Source organism: Lates calcarifer, linkage group LG12 (assembly GCF_001640805.2).
Source record: "Lates calcarifer isolate ASB-BC8 linkage group LG12, TLL_Latcal_v3, whole genome shotgun sequence".
In the NCBI taxonomy this organism is placed as follows: Eukaryota; Metazoa; Chordata; class Actinopteri; family Centropomidae; genus Lates; species Lates calcarifer.
Genome location: NC_066844.1, coordinates 1,876,193 through 1,901,372, shown reverse-complemented (window position 1 = coordinate 1,901,372; position 25,180 = coordinate 1,876,193). Strand labels below are relative to the sequence as shown.

General features: G+C 43.9%; 1 protein-coding gene across 1 annotated transcript in view; it reads right to left on the bottom strand.

Moving 5' to 3' along the window:
• Positions 1-475: 475 nt before the first annotated feature.
• Positions 476-25,180, bottom strand: part of chd6 (chromodomain helicase DNA binding protein 6) — a 90,263-nt gene continuing 65,558 nt past the window's right edge. The window contains 21 exon segments of the mRNA XM_051074206.1: positions 476-7,389; positions 7,637-7,741; positions 7,884-8,024; positions 8,132-8,371; positions 8,608-9,249; positions 10,214-10,477; positions 10,791-10,942; positions 11,059-11,638; positions 11,640-12,547; positions 13,067-13,385; positions 13,787-14,041; positions 14,322-15,158; positions 16,404-16,501; positions 17,029-17,237; positions 17,492-17,864; positions 18,753-18,810; positions 19,528-19,606; positions 22,259-22,388; positions 23,289-23,392; positions 23,654-23,743; positions 24,211-24,370. Coding sequence (XP_050930163.1) covers positions 6,130-7,389; positions 7,637-7,741; positions 7,884-8,024; positions 8,132-8,371; positions 8,608-9,249; positions 10,214-10,477; positions 10,791-10,942; positions 11,059-11,638; positions 11,640-12,547; positions 13,067-13,385; positions 13,787-14,041; positions 14,322-15,158; positions 16,404-16,501; positions 17,029-17,237; positions 17,492-17,864; positions 18,753-18,810; positions 19,528-19,606; positions 22,259-22,388; positions 23,289-23,392; positions 23,654-23,743; positions 24,211-24,370 — 7,004 coding nt within the window. The 3' untranslated portion in view covers positions 476-6,129.

The following is a 25,180-nucleotide window of genomic DNA, read 5'->3' as shown; positions in this document are numbered from 1 at the left end:
CAACACTAACGTGATGCTCACACATTCATCAGTGAATTAATAATTCTAGTTCAATTATTCATTGTTCTGAAACAGGTCATTCTGCAAAGCTAGTACTTTTACTTTTGCTAGTTGAGGTACATTTTGATGCAGGTACTTGTACCTCGACTGAAGTAAAATGTTCATGTGTTCAACAGCTGCACTGGCAACATGAAACTGCTTTACACTGCACTTCCCCTGACATTACAGGACAGTTTCCATCACTTCTTTTTTTTTCTACCTGCTCAATCCCTCTCAGGATCGCTGCAGCTTTTCCCAGCATGCACTGCACAGAAACCAGAGCAACGCATCAAACAGGCCGTCAGTCCAGTCCTGGGTCATCACAGTCGACAAACCTGAAATGTTACGGCACAAAGTTAAGAAATTAAAGCAGCGATTTCATGATTCGGTAAAAAAAAACAACAAAGATTTGGCGAATTACTCACCGAGGACAAAAGAAAGTTGAAAGTCATCTTTTATTGCACAATAAAAGATCACACATACCATGTTTTGACTCATGAGATTGGTCCACATGGGAATACAGAGAGCTATAGTTACAAATAAGAAAAAAAGAAAGAAAGAAAGGTAAAAACCCCACCACATAACTTAGTAATGACCAGGTTTCTGACTTCATGGTGAGTCAGTTATTGTCTTTTCTCCACATATTTTTAGAAGAACACCCTTGTGACACTTACATTGCACTTGGTTCAGTGGGGCCGTGAACAGTCAAACCTTACTCAGCTCGCCCTCTGTTATATTGAGGTGGATGGTTTCACAGACATGAACTCAGAGAAGGTGATGAAGTTCCTCACTGATCAGCTGTTCGGACCTGCAGTCATCCAATCTAGATCTTTATTAACCATTTCACTGTTGTGGATTATAATGAACTGAAGTTAGTTTGGAGCTGCACGGCTGTGCTGCCTTCCTCTAACTTTGCTTTAAATGTCAGTTTCCCTTTGGTTTGCAGCGAGATCTCGAACCACATATTATCAGAATATTACACAGAGAAGGAAAATACCTTGTAATATTATTACTCAATATATATATTCACCTCTTACGCCAAAATAATATTTCAGTGTCTGTGAAACCAGCCTGTAATGAGTTAAGACAGAAAGCCATGATTCTCTATTACAAGGCAAAACATGTTTAGATTTTTTATGGAACAACATTAGATTTTAAGCATTGAAGTGACACGTCTGTTAATCCTGTTTGACTCTGTGTTCAGAACTGGAGCTTTGGAGTGTGTTTGGAGGTCGTGCGTATTAAGATTGTCACACAACCTGGCTGCATCCCCCTTTTCTTTCTGTGTATTAGGTTTCATGATATTTATCTCTCCTTCTACAGCGAGGTCAAAGGTCAGATACAGGACAGCTGATAAGAGTTCAGCGTCTTTGCTTAAGAACAAGGGGGCTTAAACGTGGAGCCTCAAAATAAACGAAGGCCAGTCATTAAACTCAATACAAAACTCAGCAGCCCTCCTGTAACCGTGAACAGTGTGATGGTGAGAATACAGACACTCAAAACCAGGTTTCTCAAACTCCTGTGCAAGTCAAACAGTGGAACTAGCAGGTGATGGTTTGGTCACTAATCAGGCCAACAACCAGTGACTTCTAAAAAGGAGAAAAATATAACAGGCTGTGAAATCCACAATCTGAATTTCTGCAGATTCTGGAACTGGATCTGTGTAACGGTCCAGCATTTCTGATAAAAAGAAATAAGATTAAAAAAAACAGGCAAAGGAAAGTGACACATTTTCCCTTGAAAATAAAAAACATGAACAGGAGCTGTAACGGTGTAAATCTATGCCTGCTTTCTTGTTCAGGTGTGCAGCTTGTGAAAAAAGGCAGATGAAGTGCTACATCTGCCCCAGAGGCTGCTACTGTTCAGTGCAGTCAAATAATGCAGACATGCACATTTCATAATTTGGGTCACCTGTTAGCTGCACCCCGGGTCATAGGAGAGGACACTGCAAGTGTTTTTTCAGCCCACTAATCCCAAAGAGTGACCATAGGTTGGATTATTATTGTATGGCACATTTATAGTAGCTCAGTTGTTTGAACTGTTGTACAATGAGAAAGTACAGATGAGGTACTCTAGGGACTGTTTACCATGTTATTCCTTGTATTTACCTCTAAATAGCAGATAGGCAGGTGATGAGGGCTGCAAAGAAAAAGCTGATAGTTTGACTTCCATGTGAACCAAAACACTTTTGACTTTCAGGAGACGTTCAAGAGCAACAAAACCAGCCATTAATCAGTCATGAGACAACGATGTAAAGACAAGAACTGCACAATAAATACATTATTTATGATGAGATAAACGTTTACAACATTTTGAGGTGACCGTTCTGAGGAACATTTAAGTTAAACCAAAAGGACTTCAATGAAAAAAAGAGAGAACACTGTTAAAGAAGGCATGGTGTGACATAAACGGACAATACAGAGCCATCGCCATGACTGACCTCCAGCTATCGTCACATACTGCACCTACGGGTTTGTTTCAAGTTTTTACACAAGAACACACCAGTAACAGGAAATGATGTGCACACATGGGCTGTAGAACTTCTTTTTTTTCCTTTTCAAACTTTCAGATAATTTAGCTGTGGTGCAGAACAAGTGGCTTCCACTTCTGATTTACTGATGCTTTTTTTTTTTCTTCAGGAATCTCAACAAACACAAAAAAGCAATCAAATACTTGAGTTGGATACATACTGTGTGTGCATTATCATCTTTCTGTAGATGTGCTACATACCAAACACAATGGTACGGAATGAAATAGCCAACCTTAAAGGGAAATTCCAGTATTTCTCAACCTGTTTCCCATAACATTTTACTCACCACCTCCACTGTGGAGATTTTAAAAAACCTAAAATCTGAGATCCAACAGGGACACACTTCTTCCAAGAACAGCTACACTGTCTACTGTGTCTTTTGCTCTTACCACAATGGTTCTGCAACGTAATTCACTACAACAGTTGCCTGAATTTACAGTGGATTACTGTATTTCTGTGTTTATTTTTGGTCAGATTCAAAGACGTATTTCTGTTAAAAGGTACGTTTTTGCCGGAGGACGCCTTTGCTCCGACGTTTTACAAATCTCTACCACGGAGATGGTGAGCAAAAAGTTGTTTAAATTTCCCCTTAATGAACAGCATGGCATCATCTGCTGAAATCCAACAAAGAGTTTTTCATAACTTGTCCAATGATGATGTCACTACAGAAACGTGACGTTAACATAGTGCGCAAGTGAAGCCCACAAAAAGAGAAACTATTCAAAGTAATTTTAGAGGCACTGGTAAGAAAACAGTCACTTTTTGTTAACTCTCCGTTTGTGCTTTGAGGGATGACTGATTGACTTCTGGGAATTAACGCAGTGATTTTGACAGTGGTACCTTTGCATTACTGTTGGCTTTTTGATGATAATGCACATCACCAAGGCTGTGTGTACGCAAACAAGAAGAGGACAAACTGAACACAAACACGGTAACATGTCCCTATATGCAGATGTAACAGAACATCTATACAAAAAGTACTAGCTAAATAAGGCATTTTACTTTGAATAATACATAATGAAACTAAGAGAGAAAGAATGTCATATTTGGTGAAAGTTTGGCAAAGCGAAAGAAAAGTATAATAAATTATATGTAGCCACAAACTTGTGACAAGGCAACAACTATGTTTTTTTTCCCAACAAGAAATGTGACCTGTAAGAACGAGACAGAAATAGAAACACAGCTCCACAACAAAACGTGTGCGCATGCATGCACACAGACACACACTCTCTCTCCCATTGTCTCACACACTACACACTCTCTCTCTCTCTCTCACACACACACACACACACACATAAAGGAAAGAAAAGACAGGTTAACATTCACAAAAAGACATTGTGCAAAAATAATGTTTTCATGTATGAAAACAAAAGAAGTGAAGTCCAACATCATAAACAGAGACATTTGACATATACCCCCAAAAATACAGACCCTGTTGTGAAAAGACTGAATAAAACCAGCAACTTGCATCCATTTAATGTACAGTACAGTCTGTTTGATACAGAAAACACTGGGACTAACCTCAATGCAAAATCCCCCTCGCATATGTCAAGTATTTTTTTTTTCCCAAACAAAAGGCGAAAGAAATAAATGGTGCACTTTAAAAAAAAAAAAAACAGCAATATACAGCGACAGATTTACATATTTAGAAACTCTTAGTATGAACGGCTATTAAAACTAATCTGAGGAAAAGAAACGAGACAACGACGAGGCACTCAGCCCGAGTGATTCACACCACCGCTTTGTATCCCTCCTCTTCCTGTGTTATCTGTTCTTCATTCCTAAAAAACAGACTTTTTCCCTTTCACTGGACAGATGGTCGATGACGCACACATAATATTTCTCTGAACACAGAATCCCACACTGAAAAGAAAAGTGAGGAGACGACAGTATGGACAGAAAAAAAAATGACATGATGCTACAGGTCATGATTGCAACCATTTTGCAGCAGTCTTTTCCTGGTGAGCCGCTGTTAAACTGATTTGCTGGAAGTTAATTTCACTCGGGACCCTGATAAAAGCAAACCCAGGGAAAAATTTTGAAAAAAATACAAATAAAAAAAATCTCCTCTCATCTTTTCTCCCACCATCCCTCCACCCCAGTGTCTGCAGGACAGGATACAATCAAATCTGCCTCCTACCACCCCCTAGTGGCTTGACTGAACTCTACTTTGAAACTCCTCTTTGCTCTCTTCTGATTAGACCTAAACTGTTAAGGGACATTCTCTCAAAGTGACTTTGTGTCTGAGTTAAAATAAAGAAAAAAATCTAAGTATGATCTAAAACATAATAAAAACAATGAAATAATCTCATGATTGTTCTCTGCTTTTATCAACAAAAGCAAATAAAATGGTGGAGTTCTTGTTTTGTTTTACTCAACATTTCTTTTTCTTGGGCTATGGGTTCCTCTTCTTAAAAAATGTTATAGCAGCAATGGCATAGCATTAATAATAGTGAAGTTATAGGTTACAGGGATTTATTAACATCACTTTTAGTGTGGCTTTTTTTTACCTTCTATTCAAGAACAGCCACAATTTTCTCAATTTTAAAGGTAAGGTACTTTTTTTCCTGATTTGGTAGCTTTCCTAAATCAAATGCACTTTTTATTCTTAGAGTCACATCAAGATGATTCAGAGATTCAGAAAAGGGCTAAGCTCTGAAATGTACTTGGGCTGCTGTCTGTTTTCTCTGAGGAGAAGCTTGTGTATTCTTAGGTTAAAGTCAAACAGTGTTTTCGCTCAGCTATCAACAAGAAAAAGCTGTTAGTGTCACGTGTGTGTGGGAATGCTGGTTTGGACTCTTCAGTCGTACCAGGACACACTCTAGCCCGCAGGTTTCTGAACATTGCACAAAGATAATTGGAAAAACGTCACCCAAAAAGGCTAAATAACAAGACTGTACTCAGGTGAATGGGCTCATTTTTTGACCTTGAACATAAGATACGTTAAGTGCTCCTCTGCTTGAGCTTCTCTGAATTCCCAAAGTGTGGTGAGAAATTCAGAACGACTTTAGAAAACCAACTCTGACAGCTGCGCCACAACTCTCCAGTCATCCTCGTGTCTGAGCAAACACACCAAACCAAAGCTGCATGTCCAAAACTTAAGTCAAAACAGACCATCTTGGATCACTTTGACCTCAGAACCATATCAGTATAACTGCCAAAGCCGTTTCTCGGTTAGCCCATCTTGCCTGTGGTGAGTGTGTGTTTGTGTATGTGTGTGTGTGTGTGTGTGTTGAGAAATGTCCCTCCCGACTCAGTCTTGATGCAGAATGAAGGGGAAGAATACACAGAAGATCATTTCTTACACTAGTTTTTTTGTATACAAGGAGGGAGTGGAGAGGGTGGGTGGGGTCTTGGTATATAAACATGACCAAGTTGAATATAATCATCATCGTTATTATTAGTCATCATCATAATAAAAGTCTTTACATGGACATTGACTGACAGACACGGCACAAACTTTACACTGTTGCTCAGTCGAGAAAAAGAGCAACAAAGGAGACAGGAGGAGAGAGCAGGAAGTGGTTTGTCTCTCTGTCCTCTGCAGTTTGTCTCCTCCTCTACGCTTCCTCTCCTTCCACCTGTCTCTGCTCCTCAGTTTCCTGCTTCTCCTCCTCTGTTGCCTCTACTCCTGTCTCCTCCAATCTTTCCTCGTTCTCCTCTGTTGCTGCTCCCTCAGGGTGGTTGTGGGAGTCTGGTTCCTGGGGCTCTGAAGGCCCGTCCACTCCGTCTCCCTGCCCAGTCTGGGGCTCTTCATTTGGAGGTGGGCCTGGATCTGGAGCCGAGGTAGAGGGGATGGAGGGAGACGAGGAGGAGGCCGGGTGGGAGGTAACGCTAGCCTTAACTGTACTTTCTCTCTCCTCTAACTCTCCCGTCGCCACCCTCTCCCTCTCCTCCTCTCTCTCTCCTTCCTCCCTCCCTCTCTTCCTCCTCCTCTTTGGGCTCCCCGGGGAACCGTCTACTGCACCAGGGGGCATGGCGGGCAGCGCCATGATGCCACCGTGCGGCAAGAACATGTGCGGGTACAGCAGACCGTGGGACATGCCCGGGATCAGGAAGGGGTTGAAGGTAAGATGGCTGCCGGTGCTGGCTCCGAGATGCGCAGAGCCAATATGGGCCCTGCTGGTGGAGGTAATGATGGCTGCTGCCTCCACCCCTCCTGGCCTTTTGTTGGCTTCCGCTGCTCCTTTCTCCTCCCGGCTCTTCTCCTTTTCGCCACCAGCAGCCGAAGAGGCGGCGCTCTCTCGCTCAGCAGGCGTCGTCGACGAAGGGCTGGCAGCCTCGGATGTAGACGGCGCGGTTGTTGTGGTGACCTTTGGAGCAGACAGTGAAGAAGAAGAGGACGACGACGACGACGAGCTGGGAGGAGGAGGAGGTGGCGGTGCTGTGTGCGCCATCATTGCACCAATGCTGAACAAGGCGTGTTGCGGTATTGCAGCCCCATGGGGGTGCGGGATGCCGTGCAGCATCATGGGTAACATACTCAACCCGTTCTTGGCGTCTTCTGCCGAAGCTCCAGCTCCTCCTGCCTGGACAGCTGCAGAGAAACCATGCGGGAATCCAGCCGCCATGATCCCCGAGATGGGAATTCCAGGAATACCACCACGGAGGTTCTGCATGGCCACCATGGAGTCCATGCTGCCGATTAAACCTCCGTTCATGAAGAGGGGGGGGCCGAGGCCAGGTGAGGAGGAATCAGAGACAGACAGGAGGGGCTTAGGCATCTCACTGCGAGGCCGACGCCCTCGGCGCCGAGAGCCCGGGTCTCTGTTGACTGGTTCTGTCAGGATCCGAGAGAACTTCCCCTCAGGGAGGAAACCCTGCAGGTTAACGGAGTTACATGTTACATATCATATTCAACTGTATATGACAAAGTATTGAATGGTATATACAAACTATGATTTTGACAGAATCAGTTAATATAAAAAGGAGAAAGAGGACAGCAGGAAGTTAAAAAAGAAAATCACTAAACTAAAATCATCACTTAATGTTTAAGTTCACAATCTTGCTTGTTTATACCTGCAGGAGGTCACTGAGAGACATACTGATAAAGTGTATTATACTCACAGAGTGTTTGACCACATCAGCCCAGTCTGGAGCTACATAGTACTCTGAGTTTGCATCCAGCCACCTGGACAGCTCCTTTATGGCTGGAGCCATGGCGCCACCAAGCTGCAATAAGAAGAAAAGCAGCAAAACATTGACCTACTTCCTCCCATGACTGAACTTTATCCTAAAAAAAAAAAGAACTTAAAAGGATAAAATGCAGCTTAACTGATGATGTGAATATGCTGTGTGTGTGTGTGTTTTCTACCCTGCGTCCGGTGCCTCTGTGCACAACAGGAACCCTCTCCTCCCCTGTCAAAGAATTGATATCCAGTTTAGTCGGGTCTTTACAGCGATGCCTCCTCTGCTTGGGGCGCTCCACAAAACCATGTAACAGACCTGCTCCAGACTGTAGAGAGAGGAGGGTGAAAAGAAGAAAAACTGTCAGCACACCTATTGACTTTAGAAACAAAAATCTGTGTAGCAAGTTAAAGTCCAGAAAAACATCAGACTTACGTGAGCGAATGCGGGCAGATCCATGCTGTAGCCCGGATTCTGCCTCAGCCACTCGATGAGGCCTTTGCTGGCTGCCTCTCTGTCGATGGCCACGATCTCCGGCTGAGGAGGCGTCTGGGTGGGTGTGGGAGTAGAAGAGGAGGATGGTGTGGGAGGACCAGCAGGTCTCTCTGAAGGAGAGGGGGACGGCGAAGAGGTGGAGGAGGAGACGGAGGAGTGGCTGATCACCTCCACCCGGCCCTGCAGAGGAAAACACACACACACACACACACACACACACACACAGGTGCAGGTGATTTAACGTTTTGAAAGTGTGAGAAGGGAAAAGGATTTTCCTCTCGACTCCAGTCTTTTTTATTGAACTTAGGAGTTTTTCCCCCAAAATGCCTTAAGTGCAGTTTCTCTCTCTCACAGTGAAGCACATACAACAATTCTAACTTTCCTTACACTGAAAAGGCCCTCCTCCCTCTACCCACCTGTGTCTCAGGGAGATGCAGTCCTCGGCTCTTGGTGAACTCAGAGTACAGAGCCTCCACGTTTCTCCTCCTCCCTCTCCTCCTCCTCAGTGAGTCATCTCCCCTCAGGCTCCCGTTAACTATCTGCCCTGTTACAGGATGGATAAGGCCGGCCTGCAGTATCCCGGCCATGTCGATTCCTACAGAGCCTGGTAAGGGTGCTGTGATGGGGGGCGGCGGTGGCAGCTTGTGACTGCTGCCAGGACCAGCACCGTGGTGGCTGATTCCTGGTGCAACCACAGCTTCACCTGTCCCAATGCCACTAGTGGTGCTTATTTCTGGAGACGACTTGGTTAGATCGATGGCTGCTTCCTGCCAACCATTGATCAACATGGCTCCTGTGCGGTGAGAGGGCGGGGCCACCACCGGCACCTTCTCACCACTAGAGCTCGTGGTGGCAGCAGTGTGGCATGTTGAGGCTGATTTCCCAGCTAAAACCTTGGCAGCAGCTGCAGCAGCAGCAGCTTCATAGTCGAAAGACCTCCGACCTCCCGCTCGTTTGAGCTCAGGGAGGAAGGGAGGAGCCACGAGTCTCTCCTGTAAGAGAGGCAAGGAGGTGAGGCGCCAAGCTCCGCGCCCGCATGCGCCGCCCCGCGGCATGTACTGTCAGGGTGGACAGGGTGGGTGAGGGGTAGACAAGAATGGGAGAGAGATGATGACTTTGTTAAACATACATATGGACTGAGACACAACACAGCGGCGGCTCTCAACCAGACCTGGGTAAAACCATGAACCCAACACCTCAACACATATTTAAAAACCTGGTTTATCATCTCTTGGTTTGATGCGTCTTCTTCAGAAGCTGCTTCAGGCACCTGACGAGTTAAAGAACGCTTTCCTGATTTGTTTACCTCTGAGAGAATGAGCGTAAATATAGTTTTTGCACTGTTCTCTGAAGGTCTCCCCTTAAAAAGGAATCAGTATTTGTTTATCTATGATAGTTCAATAAATCTTTGAATATATGACTACATGCCCAAGTCTGATATCAACATGTATAATATCAACAGTACACATTACAGAGACAAGAAACTTTACAAAGAAGCAACAAAGCAATGATGTGAACTAGAGGTGCCCAGTGCTACCTGAAAAACTCAGTTTCCATTTTACAAATATTACTATAAATACACATCATACCTAAGCAGAACATACCCACTTCATTAAAGATTTTTTGCATGATGAGCCATAAACCTAAGATAAATGATATATATATATATGTATATATATATATATATATATATATAGTATACCTGATAAGAGAAAGTTACATCATGTGGATGTGGCCTAAATTATATGTACATTTGGTTTAATGCAAAACCTATTTCAACTGAGTGAAAAAAGCATTTAGGTTCACATTACAGGACAAATCAAAGTGATGATACACTGTGCACTCTGTCAGCTATCAAGTCTACAGTCTGTAGTTATCTGCACTATTAGCAGTTTAAACTGGACACCACTTGTATGAACCATGGCATGAGACAGTGGAGATAAATGTAGACAGATGATACATTGATATGCACAACAAAGGGAATTCATTGGTTCATTCGTCACGTCTCAGGTACATTCTCACCTTAGGTAGTCTTGTAAGAGGAGGAGGGATGGGGAAGCCCAGTCCAGGGTTTGCCTGCTGAACTCTGGCCTGGCCTGGGACGGAGCTCGCGGCTGTGGTGGGGAGGAATCCTGGTCGGTGGTGGTGGTGCTGGGCTAAGCTGTTGGCCAGGCAGGAGTTGGTGGCCAGAGAGCCGGGTGAGTCGTGCTGCTCACTTGGCCAAGGCCACTTCCCTTTCAGGATGGCGTGGCAGATGCTGTCCAGACGGTTGATGATCACCCGGTCCTACAGGGGGCAATTTAACAGTACAAAACTAAGTGACACGACAATAATGTGAAATCACTCCTTTTAATTAAAAAAAAAAACGAGTCTAATACAACGAGCAGAGTACCAAGATGCCACAAAAAAATAAGAGAAGCAAATTTTTTTTTTGAGCAGCCTTTGTCACAAGAGGACATTGCTTATTGTAAACTACAGTTGAAACGTGGGTGTTGTGGCTGAAAAATCAGGATTTACTTGGAGTACTTAACATCTGCAGCAGCTTTGTGATGCATGTCATGCAAAAGTAATTCTAGAAAGACCTCAAACGACACAGTACCTTCGGCCACTCAGAAAACGAGTAAAGTGCTTTCTCCTGTAAGAGCTGAGCGATGGTCGGCTCCCTGGTGTCATGGAGACTGTCGGGAATCTCACACATGGAAATTGGAGCTGCAAACCTGGGGCTGCCGGCATAACCTTCCACCACAGGCACTGTGGAAGAGGACGACAGGTTTAAGCTCAACAATTTGCCTTTTTTTATTTTCACTTTTTACAAAACAGGCAAACAGTAGATTTGATGGTTAATGACCAAGTCTGAAAGTTCTCACCTGGTGAACTTGGCCTCTCCTCCTTCACTTGGCCTTTCACCACCAGGCTCTCTGAGGTGTCCACCAGCCCGTCTGCCTGCTCCAGCTTTGGGGTCAGGACCGTGCTGTCTGCCTCCAACAGCTCCTGCTTCGTCTCTGCCTTGATCTCGGGTAAAGCTGTGAACTCAAGACCCTCTGGCTTGGCCTCAGGTTTGATCTCGGAGCTGTCTGGGTAGGTTGCGAACTCCAGACCCTCTGACTTGGTTTCAGGCTTGATGGCAGACCTATCAGGAAAAGCTGTTAACCCTAAACCCTCTGGCTTCGTCTCAGTCTTCAGCTTGGCTCCATCTGGATAAGCAGCAAACCCGAGAGCTACAGGTTTGGCTTCAGGTTTGATTTCAGCACCATCTGTGTAGGCTGCAAACTGGAGAACCTCGGGTTTACTGTCCAAGCTCTCAGGCTTCATGGGAAGGCTTAGATCTTCAGGCATTTCTTGTTTCACAGGATACTCTAACTGCTCAGTTTTGGTCACCAAATCTTCTGACTTAATGGAGTGAGCAAGAAACCTTGAATGTTTGACTTCAGAGCTGTCCAGGGTAGATGGGTAACGCTTCCTCAACAATCTCTGTCTTTGTCTCCTCTACCTTGATCGGTAGCTCCAACTGAGCCAGTTTCTTCTCACCACCACTGTCTGGTAAAAGACAAAATTTAAGATGAGATGGTTTTGTGTCGATGCTGTTTTCAGGTAGAGCAGGGTCCACTTTGATTTCATTTTGTTCAAGCAGACTGTCTTTGTTGTCCTGATCATGGGAGAGTGTCAGGGCTCTGTTCTTACAGTCCTCAACTGCACCTTCATAGTTCTCCTGATCCATGGAGGCAGTTTTGACTCCATCTCTTCCACTGCTCTTTATGGTGGTCTCATCAGACTTTAAATCTGTTGTAAGAGATGAGAGGGAGGCAGAGGGGCATTCTGGGTAAATGCTGTCCAGCTCCATCTCATTGGCTTTGGCGTTCAACTGTTTCACTGTCTTTTCGTCACAGGGTTGAACCAGTGGAACGTCCATCAGAGAAACCTGATCCACCTGCCCTTCTGAGATCTCATCCACTTGATCTGAAAGATCTGTGTGCCCCACTGAACCATCCTCTCTGGAATTTTCTGCCATTTCTCTCACTCGCAGAAATTCTCCAGGTGTGTTCTCCATCAAGGTTCCAGATTCAATAGAGTTCTCCATTGTCTCTTCCTCAACTGTCTGATACAAGATCAAGCCGTCTACCTCCTCCCCAGGTTCTTCAATAGACTCGGGACACTGCTCAAGTTTCCCAAGGTAAGGATGCATGTCTCGGGGTAAGTCCCTTTTACGCTCTGCTTGCTCAAAGGTCTCCTGAAGGTCTTGAGGCAGATGGTTTGAGACCTCCATCCTCTCATCCTGGTCCTCCAGGCCCGGCTCAGGCTCTAACCCATCGATCTGGTTCATGTGTGGATTCAAGACTCCCAAACTTTGGTCTGCACCTGTGAATGTAAAACATCGAGGTGTAAGGTAGAGCCTGGCAATATCAGTAACATGAAAATTCAATCACCAGTTAAGGAGCAGAGCAAAGTTAAGTTAAAGCCATTATATGCAGAAAGTTTATGTGATTATAGCATCTGTCAATTTATTCTAGTGACCTAGGTATATGCAATGGAGATGCGGTTTCTTAATGGCCTCAAACACTAAACATTTCTATTATATTTATCCAGGATAAGCCAATATTGGCAGTTATATCAGCTCAGTCAATTTATCTGTCCGGATCTATTCACAAGATCAGAAAATGCTGATTGTTTACAATAGGTTAATAATCTCTTTGGTTCCTAATGAATAAAAACAAAGATGCCAGAAAACAAAACAACTGTGACAAAATACAAGAAACATAAGATTCAAAACAGAGACTATATTAACTTAGGACTCAGGGAATCATGTGATCAAAATGTTGTACACTGACTTTCACACCTGTGACACCTTCACAAACGTATTCACCCCCCCCCACATACCTTGCTCATCACACTGCTCTCTTTCCAGACTTTGATCGCCTTGTTTTTGCACATTTTGCTCCATGGTCTCCCTCGACAGCTCCTCCACGTCGTCCTCCTCCTTGTCATCAAACTCAAACCCAGCGCCTCCTTCCCGGTCCTCTCCCTCGTCCACAGGATTGGTCAGGCTCTCGCCGACGTCAGAGTGGCCCAGCCTATCCTGCGGCTCGTGGGCGGTGATGTCAGACAGAGAGAGGGGAGGAGGGGGGACGTAGGGTGGAGGGGGGCTCGCTGACAGGTCTGTTTGATCAGCACTGGGTTCCTCGCTCACGCCAATGTCCTGGATGTGTAAAACAAAAGTGTTAAAATCAGATTTACTCGAGCCTGAGGGGCTGAGCAACAATTCCACATCATTGTTAAGCCAAGTGCAATTGCATTATGGTGATATAAAGATGTCATTAAAAACAAACTGAAGAGGCATATGAAGATTGTATGTAGACATCTGTCTAATGTAAACCATACCAAGTAATTCCCTGCAATGAACACCAGTGTTGTTATTCTGTTCATGCTTTTGAATGCATGCCATTTTGTGATATACTTTATCTATTGCACTTACTATACAAATGGCTTCAAATTATTGTTATCCTGGGGCTGTGATTACACAGGCAATTTTTAAAATCATTATCATTTGCTCTGTGAGTTGCTACCGTCTCCCTTAAGGCACAGGACGCTAAAACCAACCTTAAAGAGCATGTAGCTTGAGGACAGCGGCTCCACAGAATCTCCTGCAGAGGGGTGGGAGGGAGAGGATGAGGGCGGGAGGCCCAAACACTCCTCCAGAGTCCCGCCTTCCTCCCCTCCTCTGTCTGCCCCCTGTGCCTCCTCGTCTTCCTCCTCCAGAAAGCCAGTCTCCAGGGTGGAGGGACCCAGGATCGGATCAGATTCATTGAACATGTGGTGAGCAGGACTGGAGTGGTCTGTACTGTCCCAGGGAGCCTGCAGGGATGGAGGTGATGGATGAGTGGAAGATAAAGATGCACGCAAACAGGTGGATGGATGTAATGGGGAAAAATATTAAACAAATTAGTCTCTTAAATGATTGGTCGATTGTCAGTTTTTTGATTTGGTGCCTGAAGCGAAAAAACAATTTGGAGAATAAACAAACAAGAGATTAATCATAAAAACAATCAAAGATAATCAATAATCCAAATAATTGCTGCTGTAAACTAAGATCATTACTTAAGAGGGAGAATCCAGATTAAAAAATGATACACACCTGTAACTGGTCCAACTCCACTGATGGTGCCATCAGCCCAGTTTCCTCTGATGAGCCCTGCTCCCCAACAAGCACATCACTCCTGAGTTTAGAGTCCAGGTCAGTTCCCCCTACGCCGTACGAGTTGAGCATGCTCTGACCTCCTGCAGCCGAGTTGAATGGGAAACCGTTGAGGGCGTCTTTGGATGCCTTCCCTCCGTGCAAAGCGTCAGCAGACATGGCGTCATGCTGCAGCGAACTCAGCTCCAGGGTTTCATCCAGAGGAGGACAGTCGAGGAAATCTCCCCGTGACCCGGGCACTATTCCCAGGCTCGGTGAGGCCGAATCGTGGGCATCCAGTGGTGGAGGGTGGAGGTGAGGGTGAGAGGAAGAGGAAGAGGAGGAGGAAGGAGAAGGAGCTGATGGAGGCACAATGTGATGCTGGTGGTGATGCTGGTGGTGGTGAGAAGACTGGTGGGGATATTCAGGAGGCTGAGGGGAGTGACGACCAAGTCCCGAATCGTAGAGACAGCAGTGAGGGTGAGGCAGCTGGGGATGAGACGAAGAGGAGGAGGACGACGACGAGATGCTGGTATGAGCCGCCAAGCCTGGATGGTGAGGGTGATGATGACTTTGAGCATGAATGTGAGAGGGCTGTCCCCTGACGTAGTTCCTGTGAGCCTCCAGGAAGCTCAGCTGGGGGTCGTTGAGGATGTAGAAGTCAGTTCGACTCAAGCCGTGGCGCGCCGCCCCAATGAGGAGGTCACGGTCGTGTTTGCCAGTCTCCCACCAGACTGGGAGGTAGAGTGAGGGGCGGCACAGCTGGAGGCGGGCCGAGAGTAACGGGTGACGGAGAACCTGAGAGAAGGATGCAAGTCAGAGAGCACAAAGGTAACAGACGGAGAATGAAAACAGTAGAGATGTAAAAATTATAGGAAATAGCATCAGCCATCGTAACTTCTAGCAGTAGGGTTCACAAGTTTATATATATACACCAAACAGACTGACATTTAATACCTGTTTCACTATTATATGGGCTAAGGTTTGAAAGCAGGGATTGAATGGTCTAGATTTATTGTTATTGCTGCTCAGATCGTCAGAGACTGGTCTCCATGATTAGAAGTAGATCTGCAGAAGGTACATTCAGTTACTGTGACCCCACTCTCTGAAACAAACTGCCTGATGATATAAGATGTACCACAGCTGTGTTGTCTTTATTATAGATTCAATAAAGATCAATGCATCTGAGGACTTTTTAAATCTTGTTTGTTTTTTACTTTGATATTTTTATATTTAAGTACGTTACTTTCTGTTTGAGCAAACCCTTTGAACCATAGTCATTATTCCTTTTCATTCTTTTTTACAGGCTTCTGGCATTGTTGAGTCAGTATGCATGTATGCATGTATGCATGTATGTCCACAGGTGTGTGTCAGCAAACATCTGTATATGAACCGTTGGAGGAAATAGTCAATTTTCCAGAGTTAATAGAACCAGGTTGATGTGACATTTAATTATATGCTGATAGCATAAAAAACAAACCCGGATTTTGTCACTTGGATTGTTTTCTAAAACTGCTCCCATCATGCTTTGGGTGAGTCAGACAAGTAAAACAAATCAGCGAGTTAGTTAGCTGTGGGCCTCAGCAGAGTGAATCTGAGGCATGAAAAGTCACTCTGCATTATTTAGTAGCAGCTCCTGTTTGCACTGTAACCATGAATGTACAGACACCACCTCACCATCACCTGCATCACTGCTGACACTACAAAGCTAAATTGTGAGTGTGAGACAAGATATGAGGTTTGGATGACGTGTCTTTTTTAAATGATTTAAGGATGTTTATCCTCCAGACTTTGGACTTTGACACTGAGAAGACAGGAGCTATTTTTGACTCAAAATCAATCGAATGCTACAGAAAATAAGTCAAGACAGATGAAAAAGATTCATCTGTGCAGCCATCAGTGCATTAAAATGACCTCTGCTACCCCACTCTACACAAACAGTTGCTGTGCTGGGGATAAACTTTGAAGTCAGTTTTCTGATTTTGAGTTGCAACAGTGAAAACTAGTATTAATGATGAAGCTTTGTTTCTTCAAAGAGCCCACCTGCTCTCTGATCTTGCGGAGCAGCTCGATGCGGTATAAAGTCCGAGCCGCTCTCTCCTCTGTCAGAGGCTCTACGAGCACAGCGGGATCCACCAGCCCTGGAAGAGACGAGGGAGGAAAGGAGGGAGAGGCAGAGAACAATGAAAGGAGGGAGAAAAAGAGTCAACATTAGCATGGACCCGGTGAGAGGCAGGAGGATGGTTTTAAAGAAGCAGAGATAAAGGCAGAGGGATGACAGAGAGGATAAAGAAGTTTGTTTGTGTGTGCACAAGGCACAACAGGCCTGTCTTTGAATTTGTAATTCCTCCCACACATATACAGCAGCTTAAAATATGTGTGTGAGTATGTTGTACATCCTCCTGTCGACCCATCGTCAAAATATGGTGCTGATCCTGGTGTTTTATATTATTGAGGTCAGTTAATACCACCAGGGCACCCAGCTGTGGCTATAAAACTAAACAGGAGCCCTAAACCTGCTCTCCTGAGCAACATTTACACCACTTAATCAAGGTTAATTCACTCAGCAAGGTTTCTCCAGATGTTAAATTCACTAGTCACTAATGTTTGTTTCAGACCGTACAGTAGCTCCAATGTTTCAGGTAGCACATGTCAGTTTGAGTGTTACCTTCTTCCTTCCTTGGGGGCAGCTTACAGGCCGTCCTGCACATGTTGACAAAGGAGTTGAAGTATCTCTCCAAGCTCTCGTCCGTCTTCCTCTCCAGTCGGGCCAGTGCTCTGAACTGAGACCAGTCAAAGGTTTTTCTCTCGGGGTCGTAGACCACCCCGAACGACGACACGGTGCGGTAAAAGTCTGCCTGCTCTCGACGAGTCCACCTGAAACACGAGACAGAGGAGACAAATGTGGACAAAGTACATGCCAGGGCTTCAACACAACCTGACATGCTGAATACATTCAATTACACTACCACTGCTATGTTAAAGAATGAGTACGTTCAGCCTCTAAGCTTCCTCCAGTAAAGCAGCCTCCAAACAAAGTACTTAAATCTGTAAACAAATGCTTCCAAGACGTTTGTGGTGCTCTATGTTAAGAGCAGTTCATCTCTGCTTTGAATTTCCAACATTGTTACCTTCGCTGCCACTCCAGAAACAGGGGATCAGGTTCTGTGGCGACCACAGAACACCTCCTCAGCTCTTCACCGAGCTGCCACGCCAGCGGCCCTCCAGCGTGATGACTGTGAGAGGCCCCGGTTCCTCCGATCCCCATGCCAACGAGGCCGTCGTGAAGCAGGAAGTCGTGTCTGAGCAGCGGCTCGCGGCGTATCGTGAACCGCTGGTAGGCGGTGATGAGGCGTCGTAAACGCGCCGTCAAGGCCGGGCCGGTGGGCCAGAGGGGTCGGGCCTGGACCACATGTAGAGCCGCCACCCCCGTACCTGTTCCTGTTGTCGTTGTGGTGACCAAAGTCCCATCCTGGGCGCACAAGTCTCCTGACATCTGGGAGTCTGTGAGGAGAGAGAAAAAAGATTATTGGGTATTTTGACCTTAATTACTGCACTCTGCCTTTACTGCAGGATGTCTAAAATTCATTAAAACATTTAGTCTCATTTAATCCTGCTTGGATTTGATCAGATCATTGAACAGATCACTGAAATTCTCATTATAAACCACAGAACTTTGGAGCTGAAAAGCTAATCAATCAAAGTAGTACACTGGACTCTTAGACCTGTAGGCCCTGAGGTTTGAAATTTTGTCCATCACTGAAAATGCAAAACTCATACTGCAGCTTCCCATAAATATCCTACCTTAAAATGCCTGCATGTTTTGAATATAAAAAGGTTGAAAGGACACAGATGATCTTTACATTATCTGTTTAGTTCCAGTGTGTGATGTCTCACCACCTCTTTCTCCAGAGTGCCATTCAACAATTAGATGTTCATTAAATGTACCCACTGAGACTGTGAGCAACATTAAAACTATCAAAACTCATTTCACACATTTGATCACCCCTGGACTCCACAGAGCAGCAGTGAAATGAAGACTTCAGCAGGCGAAATGGGTTTAAGGAAGGAAAACGTCATGGGAAAGCACCTCTTGGACTGAACAGAGGGAGAGATGTGGTCCAGCCGAGAGAAATTATATCATAATGTCTTAAAAGGTGTTGGAGTCATTACAGAAAAATTATAATAACCAGGTGAAATGAGCCGACGCTGCCTTTATGACCGGAGAATGTCAAGACATTATACAGAAAAAAGTTCTATGGTAGCAAACAACTTGTATTTATGGCTGATCTGAAATGTAAGGATGCCACTCTGTATTCTGGTTGACCCTTTTTCCTCCTGATGAAACTTGTGTATTCAACTGTGGTAACTGTTCAGTACAGTGCGTCTCACCTGGACCTGTACTGTCAGGCTTGTCTGAGGTATCAGTGCTGGAGCAGGTTTCCTCTCCCTGTGAATTAAAGACACACAAAATTGTCCAAACAACAGAAGAAAAAAAAAAAACATCCAAATTTACACAACGCATATGAAAGGGCTCATCCACAACTCTACCACACAGCTACCAGACTTTGTAGGAAATGTGTTTCCTACAAAATATAATATGTGATGGTTTTAAAATGAGAGGAAACTTTATCATAGACTTGTTATTATCTTAACTTTAAACTACTGACAATTGCAAATTAAAATTCTCCAATCTTTTCTCTTTTGATTTTTTGCTCACAATCAGGAATAAGTAACAGGATACATATAAAGATATATATTGCATCTTTTGCATTTAATCAAATCCAGCAAGCAACAGTTACTTTATTAGATTTTTTTCACTTGGAATTTCTTAATAACATCATGGAGCATTATCTGCTCTGATATTAAATGTGTTGTTATGTATTAAAATGCATCATTAACTCCACAGAATTGTTTTCACTGTACCTGGGGGCCAAACACTGCTGCTGCCTATCGATGTCCAAAATTTAAATCTTTTCTCCCAGAGGCAATATTAACCATCACCACAGAAAATTAGACTTTTTATCTCAAGAGACTGTAGTAAAGTAAATGATGATGACGAGTGAATGAGTGAGTGAGATTGGGTGTGATGGAAGGAGAAAGAATAAAAGACAGAGAGATCTTTTTAAAACACTAATGTCACATCTCAGGAGAGCTTCCTCTTCACCTTGCTGCTCTCGTCTCTATCCTCCCCTCCATCAGCTTTGCTTTCAGTGTCGTCCTTCGCCTCCTCAGTTTTGCACACGCTGACAAAAGAAATGACAGACACGAGAAGAAAAGCTTTAATAACAGAGACATTGTCCTATTGAGCTCCCCAGGTGTACGACTGAGGGCAGCGTGTAAAGATACAGAGAACAGGAAGCGTACGGTCTGTGACGAACCCAAGCTTCCTTGATGTTTGACTGCAGATGAAACATGTTAGAGAACAGAAAACAAAAAGTGATTACACAACAAGTAAAAGCTGCTAACGATGCAGAGATACAACAAAAAGCCTGTCAGAATACAACCTGTTAGAATGTGATCAGATGTAAAGAAAACAGATAAAAATGAGAGCGAACACTGTGCATCAGTTACTGTGTTAGAAGCAGCATGGAGATTAAATGTCAAGAGGAGCCATAAGATGTAAAGAGGAAGACTTTTTAAACCAATAACGAAGCAGCTGAACATAACACAACACACAGCTGTTTGGCTGATGGCAACATATGAATGACAGGAAGAAAAACAATCACAAAAAGCCTCTAATAACAAAATATAATAAAACCATCACTAGAAGAACTGGCTGCAAATTGTTGTGTCACAGTTACAGTTTGGAGATAAGACTGAATTTGGCCTTTGTTGTTCCAATATTCAGACACTCTGTTCAATACCTGGCTGGTTCTTTAAATATCTGTATGTACTGTACAACCGGAAGATGTGTTTTTTACAGTTTATTAAACCAATAAAACTTGATAGTTAGACGATGGAAAGAAAATCAAATCTCAATGACTCTCAAGGTTTTATTGGTCAGTCATCATGGAGGTCAGGGGATCAAACTCACTCTCACTCTGTTAAAGAGTGGAATAATTCATTTTTAGAAAGCGCTTCTTTCCAGTCATTGCTTTCCATGCTGAATGTTAAGCCACTTTCAAAAATCACTTTCTTTTAGTGGATCCAAGAATAATTCTTCACATTTCACAAGCAAAATATCATGTCAAATTACAACATTTTTAAAACATCAAACATCAAATTTGTTTTCCACACCCTCTGTGCTGTGCGGTGAATTCCACAGGAGGCAAAACTCTCCTCAGGCAGCAGTGAGGAGTGTCGTGTAGGTTTTGTACCACGGCCTGTGTGTGTGCACGACTTCATCCTTGTAATTTGTCCCTTCCTGGTATTTATTTATTTTTCTCATCCTGTTCCAAACTGGTGTAGGAAGCCTGCAGAGTCGCTGTGCTCAGCTTCAGGTTGAACAGGTAACAAAGCGAATGACAACTTCAATTACCCTCAGGAAGAGGATCAAAGCTTTCCTGTTCAAATGTGTGCGTCTCGTCTTCATAGCTCTGCCATCAGCCAACGGAGAAGCACCCAGAAAATAAATTTCCCACACTGCCTTTCCTCTCTACTCACTCTCTTTTCTCTGGCTCACTCTACTTCGCTGTCAATTATTCTCTCTGGCTTTTGTCAGTGTAGGTTCTTTTCGCAAGACTTGCAAGTACAGTGAACGTACTGGAAAATGACTTGTGAGGAGTGTGTTCAGAGGGAAAAGCATAAACCTTTTACAGTTCAGAGGTAGGTTAAGGCTAAAGTACTGTACGATAATACACCTGTGACTGTGTGTGCACGTCTGTTGGCTATCATTAAAACATGATCTGGCTGCTCTTCACATAATAAGCACCCTGATATCACCCTTTGCATTTACATTTGTATTTCTATGTGTCTTTAATCTTGTTCTTCACACTCAGAGTGTAAGGCAGGTGTGTGGGCGGGAAGGTGGCGGTGTCGACAAAAACAAACATGGCATCAGAAGAGACAGGATGTGTTTTTCGCACCAGCGTTGGCACCTGCTGCGAATGCTACTACAGAGAGCAAAAGAAGTGATGACTGGTGGAAGGAGGAAGTGGCCCCTGATGAGGATCTGCAGGGGAAGCTAATTTGTGGACTTTTGTACCTGTCCATGTTTGTGTATGTGAAAATGACAAGGCTGGACTGCCATCTGGGCAGCAGCAGGCAACCACCCCCCAGGCCCTGAAAGCTCCAGGTTTACTGTGTGTCAACTACTCTACTCTACTAGTTTGTGCATTGTGTATTTGCTCTGGTATATGCACCACCAAAGCACAATATCAACTGATGTGGTCTCTGCTTTATCACCTCATCTTTAACAGGGTCCCCAATTAATATGTTTGATTTTATTATCACACATCAAATCAAGGGGCACATGGTGTAAAGAACAACAGAGTGACAGAGTGAGAGAAACAGTCAGTCAGCCCGTCTAGCTGGCCATGCAAAAGGAGGGTTGATATTGCTAGCTGATAATGGCTTATTCCAGACACAATGCTAATAGGGCAAGTGTTGGCTGATGTGTAAACAGAAATTTTAGAATACAAATGTTTTATATGCTGTACTTGTATGTGTTATTGCATGTTTTTTATGTTTTTGTTGACAGTTATTATTTTAAAAATGCTCTGATTTTACCGTCGTGTCCTGTTATCTTTGTCTAAACTTTATTTTTCTACTTAATACTGGTCTTTTTTTTTTTAGTTGTTTGTCTGGTAGACTTTTTTGAGGGCAATTCTTTAAGGTGTGTTAATATATAGTATGTGCAGGTTTGTCAGTGTGTTTGGTTCTTGTGTGATACCCATGCACGACTAATTTTTTCCCCAATCTGTGTACGTGTGCGTGTTCATATGCATGTACCGTACCTGTCAGCCATGTCAGAGGCCCCCTCTCCTCCTCCCTGTTCAGCAGACAGCGCGGTGACGTCTGGCATCCCCACCCTCTCCAGGAAACACAGTTCCGGATCAGCACGCATGGCATTGTACCGCTCGTATCCTGTCCAAGGACAAAACATTGATGGAAAGACACACAATTAATAATACAGAAAAAGACATAATGTGCACACACACACACAGAGCAGAAAGTGCCCTTCCTCTTCCAGTGTTGGTGCGTTGCCTCCTGCGAACGAGCTGACTAATAATTTGGGTTTTAGCGTCCTGTGATGGTCTAATGCTGTTTCTGGGGCTTAAGCACAATGACAAAAACACAAATGTGAGTGCACACCACACACATATAAACAACTGATCCCAGATTTGTTCCCTGAATGATTGCTCACAGCTGTTTAAACACTGTGTCGCTGAATCTAAACCTTCTTGACATATTTAAAAAGGAAAATGCTGAAAACTGCTGAAGTCAAGCTCTAAAAACCATTTTGTGAGACATTAACAACCAAATCATCTTGAAATCACGAGATGAAAAATATTTATCAGACTACAATTACCGCCTTGCGGTTGTATTCCTCTGCCAACTGGTGAAGTTGCAGGAAATATGGTCACAATCTCCCTTTTTTCACTAGTTGGCAGAGGAATGGCTGAATAATGGCCAGAGAAGTGTTTTTGCAGAACATTATGATGGCACAGTGGAGCTGACCTTTTGGATATTATGTTCATGATTTTATCCTCTTAGACATTTGTGTGTTTTGTGAGTTCACAGTGTCCTTGACCTTTGACCTCTGACCACCAAACTCTACTCAGATCATTCTTGAGTCCAGGTGAACATTTGTGCCAAGTTTGAAGAAATCCCCTCAAGGAGATATCGAGTTCACAGGAATGGGACAGATGGACAACCCAGAAACATGATGCCTCCTGTTACGCATCCTACTCAAGTGTAAAGAAAACTAAACAAACAGGCGACAGTTGACAAGCCGTCACAGTGTGAAGTGACACCAGTCCTCACCGTGTTTGTGGACTCCTATGAGGAGAGACTTGTCGGCATCTGCATCCCACCACGAAGCTGGAATCTCTATGTAGTCGATGTCTGGTAGTGACACCTCGAGTTTACTGTCAAAACAAACAGACACACATGCAAACAATCAATCTGTCAGTCACTATTGTCAAGACGGGACACTTACAGCTCACTGACAAACAATCAGCCAGCCAGTCAGAAATCTGTCAAAACCAATTCAGCCTCATCACCACAACTTCAGCCTTTTGCCAGATTTTGAATCAAGAGCAAAAGACATCTGTTAACTTTACAGTCAGAACAAAACCACCTGATCAATCTCACTTTAATAGATACAATATGAGGAACATGCTCCACACCTGGCAGGTATCCCCTCTAGAGCCTGATTGGCAGCCTCACCCAACACCTCCACCTTCAGGTAGTACAACATCCTCACCCTCAGTAGCACCCTGTGGAGAGAAAGGTTGAGAGAGGGGGAGTTGTACTTTAAAAAGCCACCACAGTAAAATAAGACCTCAATCTGAATGCACAGTAGTTCAGCGTGTTCTGACTGGTTCAGTGAATCTTCACAGTGTTGTCTTTCTCCTGATCTTACCAACGCTTTGTAATCTCACTGCTGCTATAAACAGAATCCTTCTGTCAACAGGCTCTCTGAGAGTTAAATTCATTTAAAGCCACTGCTCTGACCTCGACACACAAACTGATAAAAAGGAGGAAACACTTCACATTGCAAATACACGTATAGTCACTCAAGGACTTGAAGCTGCTAAACAACCACACAGGCTACGTTTCGGTACTCACGCCGTGCTGTTATGTTGTCAAAGGCTTTTATAATACTGTCGCTATCGTGTTGAAGTACCTCTAGCTTACACAGACAGGTATGGCACAGAACAGTAGATGTCTGTTGGTAACTGACTTGTTGCAGTGTTGTTTGAGGTGTTTCTTGTAGCTCTCATCCTGCAGAACCACCTCAGGGTTACAGTGGACCAGCCAGTCAGCATTCTTCACCTCAGGAACATTTAACTGGTTCTTCAGCTTCTTCCCCTTTCGACCCCGAGGAACTGGAGCTGATAAACCTGGGGCAAAGAGGACGGGAAATAAATATAATTGGCCTGTTATGGCAATTCATTGATGTTAATGGATGGATGGAATGGATTTTGCATATACTGTACTACATGCTGGGGACTACAAATAAAACATTTTACTGAAAATAAGTGCTACACAGAGTGGAAGCTTGTAAGGTAAAATTAATTCCAAGTTCTAATGATACAAGTCAATAGCTCCAATTAAAGGATAACGGATTAAAGTAACTTTGAACCTGTGCCTTACATCCTAAACAGCTGCTGCAGTGTAATCCAATGGGCAATTTTCCTCATCAAAGTGTATCCACTTAAGTGTACGTGTTACTGTGACGCAGTATTCAGATCCTTTACTTAAGTAAAAATACCACACAGTAACACAAAAAACTAACCCACTGAGGCAGTGGTATTCCAGCAGCTCTTGTGCTCTGCAGGGTATGCTTTTGTCAGTCGAGTCTGGTGGCTTGGAATAGAGCGAGATTACTAGCTGTTTCTGATTTAACAAAAAGGATCTTACTCCTTAAGAAAAAGGTCTGCCTCTGTAGGAATTCCATCCATAATGCTGTCAGACACTGCGAGGTGAAATCCGATAAATTAATAGCACAACACACCTGAATCTCCAACCACACTGTCAGCGTCTGAGCTGCATTCTGAGAAACGTAGGAGGAGAATGCAGGGAATGAAACAGACAGTGTCTTTGGTTCTGCTACATTGATTTTGATCCTTTTTCCAAAACTATCTATTGTGAGTTATAGGAGAGCAATGCTAAATCTATGAAGTACCCTTTAATGCTAATGCTGAAGTGGT